This window comes from Rana temporaria, chromosome 9, assembly GCF_905171775.1.
Source record: "Rana temporaria chromosome 9, aRanTem1.1, whole genome shotgun sequence".
NCBI classification, from domain to species: Eukaryota; Metazoa; Chordata; class Amphibia; order Anura; family Ranidae; genus Rana; species Rana temporaria.
Window position 1 is genome coordinate 131031288 of NC_053497.1, and position 18518 is coordinate 131049805.

The following is an 18518-nucleotide window of genomic DNA, read 5'->3' on the forward strand; positions in this document are numbered from 1 at the left end:
CGAATTCTGACTTTTGTCCCACAGCCAGTAGTTTCCCAAATTGCCTCCACTGCACAGCACATAGGAGGCAGGAGGAATGACAGCACACGACATCTGATGTAAACATCACCTGCGGTGGCGACATCCCTGGATTCCAGAACAGGCAAGTGTCCAATTATTAAAAGTCAGCAGCTGCAGGATGTGTAGCTGCTAGCTTTTAATTTTTGTAGCAGTAGGTGGACTTTCGCTTTAAGCACATTTTAGCCACGCCCATTTTGTCACAGTACACTATGCATGTCTTTTCCATCCCTAGGTGTCCCTTAACCACTTTCCGACAGCCGTACGACTATATACGACCGCAGGGTGGTTCTACTTCTCTGGGGTGCCGTCTTTTTACGGGTTCCCGAGCGCGCAGCGGGGAACTTCTGTGCTGGCCGTGTTTCTTGGACACAGCCAATCACAGATCGCCGTGAACGGCCAATTGGAGTGGCCGTTTGGTAAGCGATCTGTGCGGCCAATGAGAGATGATCTCATATGTAAACATATGAGATCATTTCTCATTGCCGGCTCTCACAATGACAGCGTGCTGTCAGGGAGAGAGGAGACCGATCTGTGTCTCTTGTACATAGGGACACAGATCGGTCACCTCCCCCAGTCACTCCCTTCCCCCACAGTCACTCCCTTCCCCCACAGTTAGAACACTATATAGGGTACACATTTAACCCCTTCCTCACCCCCTAGTGTTAACCCCTTCCCTGCCAGTCACATTTATACAGTAATTAGTGCATATTTATAGCACTGATTGCAATATAAATGTGAATGGTGCCAAAAATGTGTCAAAAGTGTCCGATGTGTCCGCCATAATGTCGCAGTCGCAATAAAAATCGCAGATCGCCGCCATTATTAGTAAAAAAAAAATAATAAAAAATAATAATTCTGTCCCTTATTTTGTAGGCGCTATAACTTTTGCGCAAACCAGTCGCTTATTGCGATTCTTTTTTTTTTACCAAAAATATGTAGAAGAATACGTATCGGCCTAGACAGAATTTTTTTTTTTTTTAAATTGGGCTATTTATTATAGCAACAAGTAAAAAATATTGTATTTTTTTTCAAAATTGTCATACTTTTTTGTTTATAGCGCAAAAAATAAAAACCGCACAGGCGATCAAATACCACCAAAAGAAACCTCTATTTGTGGGGAAAAAAGGACGTCAATTTTGTTTGGGAGCCACGTGCAATTGTCAGTTAAAGCGACGCAGTGCCGGAAGCTGAAATTTCACCTTGGCAGGAGGGGGGTATATGTGCCCAGTAAGCAAGTGGTTAATCCCATTGGAAAGTTAGGAGGTATGGATTTACTAAAGGCAAATAGACTGTGCACTTTGCAAAGTACAGTTGCTCCAGAGCTTAGTAAATGAGTAGAAGCTCTGCTGACTTCAATCATCCAATCATGTGAGACCAACATTTTTTTTTTACTTTTTCTTTGCGTGTGATTAGGTATGTTTTACAAAGTGAAGATTTACCTCATTTACTACGCTCTGGAGCAACTGCACTTTGTGTTTATTTGCCTTAGTCAACAAGCTCACACCTTTACTGTCAATGTGAGAGCAATAACAGAACAAGGCATCAATTAGCATTGTTAGCACAGATAGTAGCTGTGATCAAATTATATGGACTGAACTAGGCAAGTCAGCATTTAATACATGGGCGTATAATTCCCTCTCTGTGTGAGATACACTGGCATTGCCACACCTGTGGCATACCAGTCTCCTGCAGGCAGATAGAGCAGCAGCTTCTCTATCCTTGCCGTTATCATGCTTCTGAACAAATGTAAGTACTTATCATACCAAGTAAGAGTGTATATTACTTCTCATACTAAGGGTGTATAGTATACTTGGTATAGTAGTATGTTCTACCAGATATGCAGATATGGAATAATGTGATTACTGCTAATCCAATCTTGATCATTTTTTTATATCTTTTGTGTTTACTATTGGATATCTTTTTTTTTTTTTTCCTCTTTCAATAATTTTTATTAAGTTTAAAAATAAGGTTACATCAATTACAAATATCTTCTGAAATATTAATAACTCTAATGGACGATGCACATCTTTTTGCATTAGAACAGCCAAAATTATAGAAGTAAATCACATTTCAAATAGCCGATTGGCAGACAGTCTGAGAGGATAAAAAATAAAATATAATAAAAAAAAAAAAAAAAAAAAAAAAGGGGGGGGGGGGAGAAAATTGTTCAAAACCATTCCATACATTAGTTTCACACCCAAGAGAAGGGCTGGAGCTAAGGGGAACACACCATGCTAAGAGCACGGCCCCGGCCCCCTCACACCCCCACCCCGCACCCAAGTTACTATTGCTGATGTGGGTGAGAAAAATAAATCGTCAAAGAGGAGAAGGAGAGGAGAAAGAAAAAAAAAAAAAAAAGGGGGGGGTGGGAAATCCATGTGCATACTGTAACCTTGCAAAAGAAAAAGCACATATATTAAAAGATAAGAACCCAACAAGGATATCTTTTTTTATATGAAATGTTAACACCTGAACAAAAACACAAGGGGCCGGATTCAGATACCTCCGCGTATCTGCCCGGCCAGCGTAACGTATCTACGATACGTTACGCCGCTCTAACTTTAGGGCGCAAGTTCTTTATTCAGAAAGAACTTGCGCCCATAGTTACGGCGGCGTAACGTATGTGTTGCGGCGTAAGGCCGTGCAATTCAAGTGGGGATGTAGGGGGCATGTTTTATTTAAATTATGCTTGACCCCGCGTATTTGACATTTTTTTTTAACGGCTTTCGGCGAATACGTCCAGCCGTATTCGCGAATGACGTTGCAAACAACGTAAAAAATTCAAAACTCGGCGTGGGAACGACGGCCATAGTTAACATTAGCTACCCCTCATATAGCAGGGGTAACTCATTTGCATATTCCTCGCGTAAAAATACGGAAGCGCCACCTAGCGGCCAGCCTGGAATTGCAGCCTAAGATCCGACGGTGTAAGACACTTACACCTGGAGGATCTTAGGGAGATCTATGCGGAACCTGATTCTCTGAATCAGTCGCATAGATACGACCGGCGGAACTCAGAGATACGACGGCGTATCAGGAGATACGCCGTCGTATCTCTTTCTGAATCTGGCCCAAGGTTTCTAGGTTGGCACTGGCACTAGTAAACTATTAGGGCTGAGGCAGACAATAAAGACCAAGGGCCAGATTCACAGAAGAAGTACGCCGTCGTAGCTACTGATACACCGGCGTACTTTCAAATTTGCCGCGTCGTATCTTTAGTTTGAATCCTCAAACCAAGATACGACGGCTTCTGGCTTCGATCCGACAGGCGTATGGCTTCGTACGCCTTCGGATCGTAGGTGCAATACTTCGGCGCCCGCTGGGTGGAGTTCGTGTTGTTTTCCGCGTCGGGTATGCTAATTAGCTTTTTCCGTCGATCCACGAAGGTACGCGCGGGCGTCGCATTCTCTTACGTCGATGCTAGTCGGCTTTTCCCGGCGTATAGTTAAAGCTGCTATTTTGTGGCGTATAGATAGACTTGCCATGTTAAAGTATGGCCGTCGTTCCCGCGTCAAATTTAAATTTTTTTTTTTTTTGCGTAAGTCGTCCGCGAATAGGAAAGGACGTAACTCACGTCTAAGTTCAAAAAATTACGTTGGTGCGACGTCATTTCGCGCAAAGCGCGGCGGGAAATTTCAAAACGGAGCATGCGCAGTTCAATCGGCGCGGGGACGCGCTTCATTTAAATGAATCACGCCCCCTACCCGCCCAATTTGAAATACGCGCCGAGAAATACACTACGCCGCCGTAACTTACGGCGCAAAATCTTCCTGGATTCGACTTAGAGCCAGGTAAGATAAGGCGGCGTAGCGTATCTCTGATACGCTGCGCCAGGGCAATTCTATGTGAATCTGGCCCCAAGTTTCCAAAGCTAGCTATACACGGTTAGATTTCCGTTCAAATGTCTTTAGAAAACAAATTTCTCAGAACATTCTTTCTTCTTTCTGAAAAACCTTGAGGGTTTACAACTCCTTTAACCACTTTAAGACCGGGCCTATTTTTCAGACTTAAAGTAATGTAAATGTCACCGGCGCAAAGGAGTTTAATATATATATATACATATGAGTGATCTGCTGCGGTACTGTATGTGCCTCCAAACAAGGAGGTAAAAAAATATATATATGCGAAAAATGTGTTACTGCGCTGATCCAAGGCAAAATTTATTGCAATTAAGAAAAAAATGCAGTTCATGAGATACTATTAGACTAAGTGCTATATTATGTGCAAATGCTGCAAATAACGTGCTAGATTAAGTGCAACGTTTCTAATAAATATGCTAAATGGATAAACAATCAAGAAAAAATATAAATAAATAAAATATAAATACAAAAGACCATTAGAATATAAATGCTATCAAAACACCTTAGATGTGCAATATGCAAAATACTAGGGATTTTAATATGAAACAGCAAACAGTTTTCAATATGAAACAGCAAAGAAAAAAATCAATTCACAAAGTGTTCCAATAGTGAAAAGTCCACTGCTAGCGGTGCTCCAAAAGGACGTGCAATGTGAAAAAAAAATAAAATAAAAAATACTTCAAAATTTCAATATGAAACAGCAAACAATTATCAATATGGAACAGCAAAGAAACATTTTTGTTAATTGGCAATGCGTTTCAATATAAAAAAATGTCCACTGCTGGCAGTGCTCCTTACACTCAATATTTAAAAATAGGTTATTAAAGGTACAACTGTTTCTCCCACCCGATAAACACGTGCCACCATCACCAACTGCTAGATTGAACACAACACCAGACCCCGCACAGTAAAAGGCCCCAAATTATTGCTTTTTTGATAGCCACTGGATTTTGTCCTCTTTCTCCCGCTCACAACGGATTCCTTAGTGTCTCAAAAACAAGGGGCTCATCATGGTGTAGTATGTCAAAAAGTTTTTTAATAAAAATAATAAAAACAGTGGCACACTTACAAAAAAAGTGCCTTTGACCGGCACTGAGTTCCCATGGCAGTGTCGAGCGTTATAGCCGCTCACCAGCGTTCGTTTTTTCCTCCTCAAGCGACTTGCGTTCCACGCTTCTAATGCCCTGCGTTTCGACAGCCAATCTTAACGCGCGACGTACTTCCACTCCATATGTATCCTCACAGCTTCTACGCGTTTCGTAGTTATTGCGTCATCAGGAAAGCTATGGATACTTTTTATTTGTAGTATTTATACCCTGACTTGCTATCTGTATGGCTAAAACACAATTAGCCATACAGATAGCAAGTCAGGGTATAAATACTACAAATTAAAAGTATCCATAGCTTTCCTGGCTATCAAAAAAGCAATAATTTGGGGCAAGCTCGGGGACGCGTACATTTTTTTTTATCCTTATTTATTTATTTAACTTTTTATTTTTACACTCTTCTTTTAAAAAAAAAATTGTCACTTTTATTCCTATTACATGGAATGTAAACATCCCTTGTAATAGAAAAAAGCACGACAGGACCTCTTAAATATGAGGCGCCAGATTCACGTAGCTCAGCGGATCTATAGATCCGCTCGATCTACGTGAATTAAGATCCGCTCCCGCAAATTTAGGAGGCAAGTGGCTAATTCACAAACCACTTACCTCCAAACTTGCGACGGCGGATCCTAAATCCCCCAGCGGAATTCAAATTCCGCGGCTAGGGGAGTGTCATATTTAAATCAGGCGCGTTACATAGTTACATAGTTAGTCAGGTTGAAAAAAGACACAAGTCCATCCAGTTCAACCACAAAAAACAAAATAAAAAAACACAGTAAAATCCTATACACCCAACTTCATACCCACAGTTGATCCAGAGGAAGGCAAAAAACCCCAGCGGAGCATGATCCAATTTGCTACAGCAGGGGAAAAAATTCCTTCCTGATCCCCCGAGAGGCAATCGGATTTACCCTGGATCAACTTTACCTACAAATCTTAGTACTCAGTTATATTATGTACATTTAGGAAAGAATCCAGACCTTTCTTAAAGCAATCTACTGAGCTGTCCAGAACCACCTCTGGAGGGAGTCTGTTCCACATTTTCACAGCTCTTACTGTGAAAAAACCTTTCCGTATTTGGAGGTGAAATCTCTTTTCCTCTAGACGTAAAGAGTGCCCCCTTGTCCTCAGTGATGACCGTAAAGTGAATAACTCAACACCAAGTTCACTGTATGGACCTCTTATATATTTGTACATGTTGATCATATCCCCCCTAATTCTCCTCTTCTCAAGAGTGAATAGATTTAGTTCTTCTAATCTTTCCTCATAGCTGAGCTCCTCCATGCCTCTTATCAGTTTGGTTGCTCTTCTCTGCACTTTCTCCAGTTCTCCTATATCCTTTTTGAGAACTGGTGCCCAAAACTGAACTGCATATTCCAGATGAGGTCTTACTAATGATTTGTACAGGGGCAAAATTATATCTCTGTCTCTGGAGTCCATACCTCTCTTAATACAAGAAAGGACTTTGCTCGCTTTGGAAACCGCAGCTTGGCATTGCATGCCATTATTGAGCTTATGATCAACTAAAACCCCCAGATCTTTCTCCACTACAGACCCCCCCAGTTGTACTCCCCCTAGTATGTATGATGCATGCATATTCTTAGCCCCCAAGTGCATAACTTTACATTTATCTACATTAAACCTCATCTGCCACTTAGTCGCCCAATCAGACAGAGCATTGAGGTCGGCTTGTAAATTGGAGACATCCTGTAAGGACGTTATTCCACTGCATAGCTTGGTGTCATCTGCAAAGACAGAAATGTTACTTTTGATCTCAGACCCAATATCATTTATAAATATATTGAAAAGTAAGGGTCCCAGCACTGAACCTTGGGGTACACCACTGATAACATTGGACCATTCAGAGTAAGAATCATTAACCACGACTCTCTGAATTCTGGCTTTCAGCCAGTTTTCTATCCATTTACAAACTGATATATCCAATCCTGTAGACCTTACCTTACACATGAGCTGTGTGTGCGGAACTGTATCGAACGCTTTTGCAAAATCCAAATATATCACGTCCACAGCCACGCCTCTGTCCAGGGTTTTACTTACCTCTTCATAAAAGGAAATCAGGTTTGTCTGACAACTTCTGTCTTTCATGAATCCATGTTGACTGCTGCTTAAATAGTTTTTTTCCAGCAAGAACTCATCCATGTGGTCTTTTATTAAACGTTCCAGTATCTTCCCAACTATAGAAGTTAAACTAACAGGTCTATAGTTACTTGGTAAAGACTTTGTTCCCTTTTTAAATATGGGCACCACATTGGCCCTGCGCCAATCCAGTGGTACTATTCCTGTCTTTAATGAGTCCCTAAATATTAGATACAGTGGCTTTGAAATGACAGAGCTCAACTCACCTAGGATCCGTGGGTGGATGCCATCAGGTCCAGGTGCTTTATCCACCTTTATTCTGTCTAAATATTTCTGGACCATATCACTTTTGAGCCATTGTGGATTTGGGGCTGTGTCACTCCCACCCCCATTTTGGACATGAGCTCCCCCATGCTCCATTGTATACACAGAGCTGAAGAAAACATTTAATAAATTTGCCTTCTCTTTGTCCCCAGTCACCCACTCTAGATTATTTTGTAAGGGGCCTACATGCTCAGACTTCACCTTTTTACTATTAATATATTTAAAGAATTTTTTGGGGTTTGTCCTACTATCTTTTGCAATCTGTCGTTCGTTTTGAATTTTTGCATCCTTGATTTCCTTTTTGCATATCCTGTTATATTCTTTGTAACATTTAAACAACACTAGTGTTCCTTCATTTTTATATTTTTTAAAAGCTACTTTCTTATTGTTTATAGCTTTTTTAACTTTGACCGTGAGCCACATAGGTTTTATTTTTAGCCTTTTAAACGTATTGCCCATGGGAACATACTTTGCAGTGAGGTTCCACACAGTCTTTTTGAAGAATTCCCATTTCTGTTCTGTGTTCATATGTGCCAATAGTCCCTCCCAGTCCAAGTCCTGGAGAGCAGCCCTCATCCTTGGAAAATTTGCTCTCTTAAAATTTAGTGTTTTAATATTTCCTGTATGTATTTCTTGCTTATAGTTAACATTAAATGAAATCATGTTATGATCACTGCTACCCAGGTGTTCCTTTATCTGAACATTAGTAATAAGCTCTGCATGGTTTGAGATTATCAGGTCCAACAGAGCATCATTCCTAGTTGGGGCCTCAATAAACTGCACCATAAAATTGTCCTGCAATAGGTTTTTAAATTTTTGTCCTTTAACTGTCCCAGAAGTGCCATTAATCCAGTCAATTTCTGGGTAGTTAAAATCCCCCATTATTATCACCGTCCCAGACCTTGCAGCCCTTTCCATCTGTGCAAGGAGCTGAGTCTCCACCTCCTCATTAACATTGGGTGGTTTATAACAAACTCCAATGATTAATTTTGAACTACGCACATCTGTATGCAGTTCCACCCATAATGCTTCAGCCTCATCACACGCTCCATCAACCAGGTTCTCTTTCACGCTTGCTTTGAGGTCACTTCTCACATAGAGACAGACCCCTCCACCTTTCCTTTTTACCCTGTCTTTCCGAAAGAGAGCATAGCCAGGAATATTAATAGCCCAGTCATGTGAGGATTGAAGCCAAGTTTCAGCAATACCGATTACATCATAGCTCTCCTCATGCATCAGAGCTTCCAGCTCACCTGTTTTGCTTGGCAGACTTCTGGCATTGGTGAACAAACACTTAAATGTATTGTTACATTTTTCTCTGGTGTTTTTCATATAATTTATAGTAGTACAAATGGCACTATTATTTCCAATGGCTGTTTGCAACATGGGAACTTTCTTGTCACCTGCCATAACCCTCCCCCCATCTATCCCCATTCCACTCTCCATTAATGTCTGACCACTAACTGACCTGTCTGCTCGATGTAATTCTAATTCACCCTCCCCCCTCAATCCTAGTTTCCCGCCGATTTAAATGCGCAGGCGCCGTCCGTGAAATTTCCCGGCGTGCATTGCTCCCACTGACGTCGCTAGGACGTCAGTGGTTGCGACGCGTATGTAAACTACGTAGTTCCGTATTCGAGAACGACTTACGGAAACTACGTAAAAAAATTAAAATTCGACGCGGGAACGACGGCCATACTTAACATTGGCTGCGCCTGCTTTTAGAAAGGGTAAGTATACGACGGGTACCGTGCTACGGAAACGACGTAAGAACACTGCGACGGGTCCGCGTACGTTCGTGAATTTGCGTATCTCACTGATTTACATATTATTTATCGTAAATCAGCGGGAACGCCCCCGGCGCCATTTTTAAATTTAAAAAAAGATCCGACAGTGTAACACAGTGTAACACTGTCGGATCTAGCCCTATCTATGCGTATCTGATTCTATGAATCAGGCGCATAGATAGGACCAGTTTACGTGAGAGATACGATGGTGTATCTGTAGATACACCGTCGTATCTCTTTGTGAATCTGGCCCTGTATCTGGAGTCAAAAGGACCTCAGATCTACACTGAAATGCAATTAAAAAAGTTCCTTTAAGAGCTATGGGTGGAAGTGACCTGCAATTGTATGGAGCTGAGCGGGGGCCATATTCCCCTCACTCAGCTCCATACCTAACACGGAAGAGGACGCAATCAGCGTTGCCAGCGCCTCCGATAAGCGGCAGAGGGCACCGGAGAGTGGCGTGAGGGGGGGCCCCCGGCAGGCGGTCCATAAGTGGTTAAAGCCTAGTACACACTATAGTTTTTTTTTTCATTTAACCCAATGGACTAAATAAAATAAAAAACGTACAAATCACTGTCCTAACACAATCGATGTTAGTGCAGCGTTCTCCTCCACTGTGCTATTGTGTTCTGACACACACTGGTCAGTGCTCACAGCCATTGGCTACCATCGCTGATCAGTTGCGGGTCAGATACGGTTTTTCCAGCCTGCTCATTTGACAGAAACCAGTCTTGAGATAGGCTTCTGTTGGACAGGCAGCTGTACATTCGGGGGGAGAGTTGTCCGGTTTCTACTGTACTGGCTGATTTTGGCCAGTATTCGGCCTGTGTATACCAGGCATAAGGGATCAATCTTACATAATCACTCAAAGCTACAATCACGTGTAATTGATTACTACAAGATGCCATTCCATGTTAAGCTGGCCATAGATGGATCTTTTTTAAACAGGTATATCTCCACCTTCTGTTTTGGCAATTCATGATATGTTATTGGGATGTGGCACCGTATGCCTACTCCCTGAAATTTGCTACATACACAGCGTAGTATTTTTATTTTGTGATAACTCATTGGAAAGTGGATAAAATTACAATCATGATATACATGTAAGTAAATAGTCGTACTGTGCATTAAAGGAGTGAAATGGAGATGAAGACTTGTAAAGTGCACTGAAATCTAAGGGAAGTTTCTATATTTATGGATAGATAATATTTTTAGCAAATTGGTTTTCATTTATTTCTCATCCTAACTCTACGCATAACCAGCTGTAGAATCCTGCTTTGCTGCTCAGTGCTGTGTTTTAGCCTAGGCTGACAAGGCCTAGGCCTAGGGTGGCCCTTTGCGGGGGTTGGCAAAAAAGCCGCCCCGCACGAAAAAAGCACCCGCACTCTCCTCCCACACACAGGGCCACCATCAGGGGAGTACAGCTGAAGAGAGCAGTGGCGTTGATATGGGGGTGCGGGGAGGGGGGGTGACACCAGAAAGCAGTTTTAGTGGGTGCCGGCGACCCCCCCCCCCATCAGCAAAGCGGTCACTCGGCAGCGGCACTGTAACAGGGAGAGGAGAACTGCGGGCTGTCTGTGTATCTCCCCCACTCACCCCACCGCTTTCTCCTGTCAGCCAAAAGGAAACGAGAAAGAGCGTCTCTAATTGGGTTTGCCACGACACTGCCCGGCTTCCTGCCTGCTCTGTTTCCCTCCCCATTGGCCACAGCAGAGGGCCAATCAGAAGACACTGGGGGGCATAATGGGAAATGTGGTTGGTGGAATGCAAAATCGTAAACGGTGGTGACTTTTACATGCCCTAAGACCAAGCTTATTGAATTCGCAATGAGTCCTGAGGCCCTGGGAAAAGAAAAGGAAGAGAAAAGGAAAAAGGAAAACGAAGAGAGGGAAGAAGAGTAACTAAGCAAAAAATTGTACAAAAGCCACAACACAGATGGAATGCTTCTGCCAACAGATTAGGATACCTAAGGGGGTGGCTCTACCACCAGACACATGTCTGCTAATATACCCAGCATCAAAAGCTCCTATGAAAAGGCAAGGGAGCAAGACAAAGAGATCCCGATTGCCAAGCACCTGGGGTCAAAGCCAAATCAGTGGGAAAGAAGGAGAGAGAAAAAAAAACAAGGGGGAAAAGAAGGGGGGATATAGAAGAAGAGGGACAAGAAATAGAGCAAAAAAAGGAAACAATCTGTGGACAAAAGAGAAGTCCTCCGCTGCAAGATGGGAGGGGCGGCTTCAAATAATAAAGGAACTACAGAACAGCAACATTTCAAAAGCAACATCACGGGGGGAATTTCGGAGGAAAAGCAGGGCAGGTAGTCCACTTATATGGGAAGGCAAGCCTCCACACCACAGGTAGCAAGCTAAGCAAGGGAAAGGCCCAGGCCTGGGGAAGAAGAAGGAGAGGGGGGAGGAAGAGGTAGGAAAAAAAGGGGGGTGGGGAGAGGAAGTGGGGAAGGGAAGAAGGTAAGGAGGGGGAGGTCGGCAACGCAGAGGTGTGAAGACTGGCTCAGCTGCCAAACTTGAGATGGGAACAGCTGGGAGCAGCAACTGAATCACTAATACACCCCCAAAGGCGGTGGGGTGGCCGACGCGCCCTCAGATAGGATCCATGCCCCAAAGAGCACCGCTGAAAAAAAGGGGAAAGACCCTGCCAGCCCAAATCAGCAGAGTGGAACCAAACTTACAAAAATATATAAGCAAAATCTAAACTATATTGGGGGGACCCCAAGGGTGGGACATACAGTATCTCACAAAAGTGAGTAAACCCCTCACATTTTTGTAAATATGTTATTATATCTTTTCATGTGACAACACTGAAGAAATGACACTTTGCTACAATGTAAAGTAGTGAGTGTACAGCTTGTATAACAGTGTCAATTTTATGTCCCCTCAAAATAACTCAACACACAGCTATTAAGTCTTTCCTCAGTTTAGGCCAATATGTATTCTTCTACATATTAATCGTAATCATTTCATATCCCGTTTGTCCCTAGTGGTCTGTCCAGTGCCCTGCATGCAGTTTTTTTTTTTAAATCAAAACGTCGTTTATTGAGCATAATATAAACGTGTTACAAAAAAAAAGGGGTATAAAACGGTGCAACATGCACCACAAGCAAGGATAAAGTACAATGTCAATTATCAACCGTCTAGATACAGTAGAATATTAAAATAGAGGGCTAATCATCCGTGCAATTGCAGAACACAACCGGGGTCATAGCTAGCATACAAGTCGGGTCCTAGAGGTAAGGAGAGGTAAATAGTACGGAACTTTATTCATCTGGGGCAACACAGGTGGAGGCTTCACCCAACCATCTATCCCAGACCTTATGGTATTTGTCGGGACAACCCCTGTGAACATAGAGAAGCTTTTTGTAGGGCAAAGGAGCATTTACAGCTCTAATCCATTGCTGAAGGGTAGGGGGGGGGCCCCGCATCCACGTTTTCGCTATCTGAAGCCTGGCCAGGAACAGTGTCTCTTGCAAAAAGACATTAGGATATTTCTCGGCCTCAGACAGCGAAAAGAGCCCAAGTAAACATTGGCGGGGGCTTAGGGAGAGCGGGGAACCCATACGATCGTGGAGAAATTGGACCACCTGGGTCCAAAACCCTTGCACACAGGGACAGTCCCAGATGAGGTGATAAAAGGAGGCGTTGGGAAAATCACAGCCCGGGCAGTTGGGATTGCTACCTGGTCTATATTTCGAGATACGGTATGGGGTTAGGTACGACTGATGTAGGATATAGAGTTGGGTAAGGCGGTCGGAAATTTTGGGGGAAACTAATCTACAATTAGCGAGGACTTCGTCCCAGTCCTCCACCGACACCGCCCCTAGCTCGGGTTCCCAGCGGGACTTTGTCCGCTGGAGAGTGGCAGCCGCCGAGGGCGCGAGGAGATATAAATAGAGTTGTGAAATCAGTTTCTTGGGGTCCGAACCCAGCACAATGTCAACAGGCAGCGGGATCTCTAGCACTGGGATATCAGTGCCGAACTGATATCCAACAAGTGCATGGCGGAGTTGAAGATACCTAAAGAGCATATGGTTTGGTAGAGAGTGGGTGTCTTTGAGAGACTCCCTGCATGCAGTTTTACATTATAAAAACTGTTCTTTCTGCCTGGAAACTGGAGATTGTCCATAGCTACCAAAAAGTGTCCCTTCAAGTCAAAAGTGCTTTTAGAGCAGCTAGAAAACAGCGATAATAAATTAGAATCACTTGCAGAATTGAGCAATAGCGATTTGTGAGGAAATTTGTCATCAAACACTGAAAGTAATGACAGCGACAATTCTGCAACTGAGCAAATTTCAGTGATTTGATTACATTATTGAATACATTTTTATATTATTATATTATTATTTGTTATAATGATTTATAATTATTTATTATGTTATAATTTATGATTTTGTGTTTAAAACTTTATCATCAAGCTATGACTAAGCACTAGTTTCAGTGCAAAACGCGTCAGCAGTCAGGTTTTATTTTATTTTGTTGTGACTTGTAGTGCTGTCCTTCTTTTAATAAAGGCTACAATTTGTTCAGAGTGCGGGTGTCCAGAGACAATCTTTGTTCCTACAAAACTTTATCATACCCGGGATGTCTACTAGACTCTTGTTTGGACAGATTTTAGTGAGTTATTTCTAAGAATTACAGGCCTACAATGTAAAACAGCAAATTTCCATGCAAAACATTGTACCGCTTTCAGCATAAATAATCTGACATAATCATACCGCCAGGGAGGTTAAGTTAGGCATGTTCAAGTCACCCATAATTACACCTCACCCTTCATTGCCATTTGAATTATCTCATAAATTATAAAGTTATCATAATCTTCATTCTGTTCTGAGGGTGTGTATACTACACCAATTCTAAGGGAGGATCCCTCTCTGATTGGAAGGCAAACCCAGGGAGTTTCAAGAACTTAATTAGTTTTTTTAATTAATGTTAGTGTTAGGCAATTTTTTACATATATGGCAACTCCACCTCGCCTATTATCGTTCCTGTATAGTGTATACCCTGGTCTTGTTATTTTCCAGTCATTCGAATCATTGAACCATGTCTCTGTAATTGCAACAAGGTCCAAGTTGTCCTTAGACATAACCACATCACCCCACTTTAAAATAATTATATTTTGTTGTTTTGCAGCCTGAAATGAAGACATACACTGTTTTTGTTTTATGCAATATTATTTACTCAGTGCAACTTATAACATCTAAGTGAAAGATACAACACCAACATGCCAGAATAAAAAAAATAAAAAACAGAATTACTGAATTACTAAAAATTACTTATAAATTCAATCAGGTGTAGCTAATCACCTTCTCAATGGCACACAAAGCTGTTTACTAAAAACACAAGATAGTACAGTGCTTAAAGAGTAAGGCCCCTTTCAGACGTCCGCTCCGCCTGTCCGTTTTTACAAGTCCGTTAACGGACTTGTAATACATCCCTATGGAGCATCCGCTAGCGTCCGCGTCCGTCGGGATCCGGTTTTCGGACGGAAGAAAACGTTATTTTTCTTCCGTCCGGCGGAACGGAACTGATGCAGACGGACAGACGGTCTGTCTGCATCCGGTTCCCCATAGGGCAGAGCGGAGCTGAGACAGGGTGGTCCCGACGGAGACACACGGAGCGGACCCAGAAACGGTCCGCTCCGTGTGAAAGAGCCCTAAATAATGACCACCAAAAAATCAATTGTCAAATGAAAACAAAATTGGTGAAATGATCTGTGACAACAGAAACAGAAGGGAAAACTAATAAAAGAATAATCCAAGACACATATTCCAAAAGCCAAACAAATGGATAAAAAAGTTCATAAGTGATTGTTCATAGGTGATTTTCATATATAACTTGATTAAGAAATCCTCCACCGAAAGGAACACCCGATAAGTGAGAATATAATCTCCTTACCAAAAGAAAAGACCGGTATTGCAGCGGTCTCATGGAGCTCAGGGATGTTTTATCAAGTCTTCCCAAAAAGACTGCTTCTGAGACTGGAAAGTGTAGAAGAATGGTTCCGGACCATGTAAGCTCCACCAATCAGATATCGGTATAACCTGACATGGTGCCAGATTAAAGTGAAAAGTCTCCTTGGGCAAAGTACAAATAACAAAGACTTTTGAAGACTATGCAAGTTCAATAGAGAAGCTGGAAAAAAATCATGAAATGCAGCCTTGGCATCGGTGTCCTTTCAGAAGTAGATGCTGTCGTCAGGTGCTCGGTGCTGTCGTCCCCGGTAATATCCAGCTCATATCGATGTATACAAGTTGGGACATACCTTCAGGTCTGGTATGTATTTTAAGCAGAACCCGCACCAAAATGAAAAAAAATGGCGTAGGGTTCCTAAAAAAAATCCATACCAGACCCTTATCCAAGCACACAAACTGGCAGGCCACAGAAAGAGAGGGGGGGGGGAAGAGAGCGCCCCCCCCTCCTGAACCGTACCAGGCCACATGCTGATGGGGACAAGGGCCTCATCGCCAAATCCCTTGCCCGGTGGTTGTGGGGGTCTGCAGGCAGGGGGTTATCGGAATCTGGAAGCCCCCTTTAACAAAGGGGAACTCCAGATTCCGCCCCCCCTATGTGAATTGGTAAGGGGTACATTGTACCCCTACCATTTCACAAAAAAGTGTTAAAAAAAAATAAAACATTCCAACGATGTAATCCAGTCTTGAGCGATATGGAGAAAAAAAAAAGCCCAGCCCCTACAAACGATACTACATTTTGATTTGTTATACAACTTATCACATTGCTATAATCTTTTTATATGGACTATAAACTGAAGGAATTATGAAAAAAAAAATGGTTGGGGAACGAATCATTTGAGTTTCAAATATTTCTTATGGGAAAATGTGCTTTGCTATACAAGTGCTTTGGATTACAAGCATGTTTACGGAACAAATTATGCTCACAATACAAGGTATTACTGTACTAAATATGTAAAGTGCTGCAAGGCTTCACTGCCGGTTTCTCTTACAGGCAGCAGCACTCGAGAGCCAATGGAAACCTCGGCTTGGGTACTGACATCACTGGATTCCAGGACAGGTGAGTGTCCTAATATTAAAAGTCAGCAGCGCCAGCTACAGTATTTGTAACTACTGACTTAAATGTTTTCGTGAGGGGCCAGAGCTCCACTTTAATGAGTGTTGCTACAAGTGCAAACAAGCCCTTAGCCCACGTTCACATTGGGCCAATTTGGAATGCTATTGCCGGCAATGGCACCATCCGAATCTGTGTGATGCCAACCTTGCGGCACCGCACTGATTCCCAAACATAGTTTCTGCACTACTTTTGGTGACTTCGGGTGATTTGAATAGACATCTGTGCATGAACCCACACAGATATCTGTCGAATGCCCCCCCCCCCCCCGAAGTCGAACTGCGTTGTCGATTTTGAAATTGTGCCGAACCTAGGCTTAGATTATGCCAGATTTTATGCAAGATTTGTATCTGCCTGTGTGTCCAGCTATTTCGATTTTGGGTGAGTCCCTCTAATAGCACCCTTTGGTATTGTAGGATGTGATAACGGTATCACTAGATTTATCTTCTCAAAGTAAGCTCGCTCCTCATTCCCCCTCTGCTTGCTTCAGTGAGCGTGTCGCAATGGACGTGCATCTTTGACATCCTATGGCATCGATGGGAAATTAGAGTTTGCATTTTTTTACAGCTGTAATCTGTCTGCATTGGAGAATTTGGGGTTCTTGTTGATAATCTGCTAGTGTACTATTCTATTTCCAAGGATGTGTGACAGACGGCAATACCTTGCATATCACCTGGATTCCCTCATCTCTGTACCCTCAGCACCCCTGTACTTGACAGAATGCACTGTATATGCTGAATTTGACAAATTATTCCCCTTTTTCAGATAAAAATTGCAATGGAAAGAAGTGTCTTTTGTCTATGCTCTTCATCAACGCTGTGTTTATCATTGTCTTCTTCTGGTGAGTCTGGTAAAAATGTGTATGTCTTTGTTATTGTTTGGCAATTCTCAGCTGCAATCAGTATAAAGCTCACCATTAAAATGAACCTGTGCTTTGCCCATGCTGAGGGCCATATTCTCAAACAAGTTACGTAAATCGAATTTCCCGCCGGCGTATCATTATTTTGTATTCACAAAACAAGATACGCCGGATTTAGGCTAGGATTCGACTAGTGTAAGTCACTTACACTGTCGGATCCTAAATGTAATTCGCCGCCGGCCACTAGGTGGCGTTTACGTTCAGGTCTCATTTGTTTATGCAAATAAACCTGATACGCCGATTCCCGAACGAAATCGCGTCGCGTAACCGTCGCTAACGTCGTTTGCGTAAGCGTAAGGTTACCCCTGCTATATGAGGGGTAACCGTAGGCCATGTTAAGTATGGCCATGTTAAGTATGGCGTCGGGTCCGCGTCGTCTTTTCCCGTCGGGTACGTCGTTTTACTAAGTCGTTCTTGAATACGACTTTACGTCAATGACGCACACGTCGGCGTCATTGACATTTTCCGCCGAGAACTGGAGCATGCGCACTGGGCTATTTTTAGCCCGGCGCATGCGCAGTTCGATCGAAACGGGGGCGTGCTTAATTTAAATATAAGCCGCCCCCTTTGAAATACGCGGGGATACACCGGGCCAATTACACTACGCCGCCCCAAACTACGGAGCAAGTGTTTGGGGAATACAGCACTTGCTCCTGTAGGTTGGGGCGGCGTAGTGTAAATGGCTTATGCGACGCCCGCCGGAAATCTACGGTAATATGGCCCAGATTCACTATAATGCTGACTTTAGCATTTACACTTATGCCCTGTACACATGATCAGTTCATCTGATGAAAACGGTCTGATGGATTTTTTCATCAGATATCCGATCAAGCTGACTGATGATCAGTCGTGCCTACACACCATCGGTTAAAAATCCGATCGTGTCCAACGCGGTGACGTAAACGACAACGACATGCTGAGAAAAATGAAGTTCAATGCTTCCGAGCATGCGTCGACTTGATTCTGAGCATGCGTGGATGTTTAACCGATGGACGTACCCACAGACGATCATTTTTTTCTATAGGTTTTTTAACCATCAGATAATTTTAAAACAAGTTCCTAGTTTTTTGACTGATGAATAAAAAAACGATGGGGCCCACACACGATCAGTTCGTCTGATGAAAACGGTCCATCAGACCGTCGGAGGCCCCGCATCTCTCCTTAAAGAGGACCTGTCACACACTATTCCTATTACAATGGATGTTTACATTCCTTGTAATAGGAATAAAAGTGATAGAAAAAGTGTAAAAAATAAATAAATAAGTAAA

The 18518-nt window shown here is 42.8% G+C and overlaps 1 protein-coding gene across 3 annotated transcripts in view; it reads left to right on the forward strand.

The window, feature by feature from the left end:
* The first annotated feature begins 1699 nt into the window (after positions 1 to 1699).
* The window catches only part of LOC120914065 (histo-blood group ABO system transferase-like), an 82638-nt gene continuing 65819 nt past the window's right edge, over positions 1700 to 18518 (forward strand). For 2 of the 3 annotated variants that reach the window (XM_040324514.1, XM_040324515.1), the window contains exons 1-3: positions 1700 to 1806; positions 16212 to 16277; positions 17097 to 17172. In XM_040324514.1, the coding sequence (XP_040180448.1) occupies positions 1791 to 1806; positions 16212 to 16277; positions 17097 to 17172 (158 nt within the window). In that variant the 5' untranslated portion in view covers positions 1700 to 1790. The remainder of the gene's footprint in view (positions 1807 to 16211; positions 16278 to 17096; positions 17173 to 18518) is intronic. The other variant, XM_040324516.1, reaches the window with a different exon arrangement.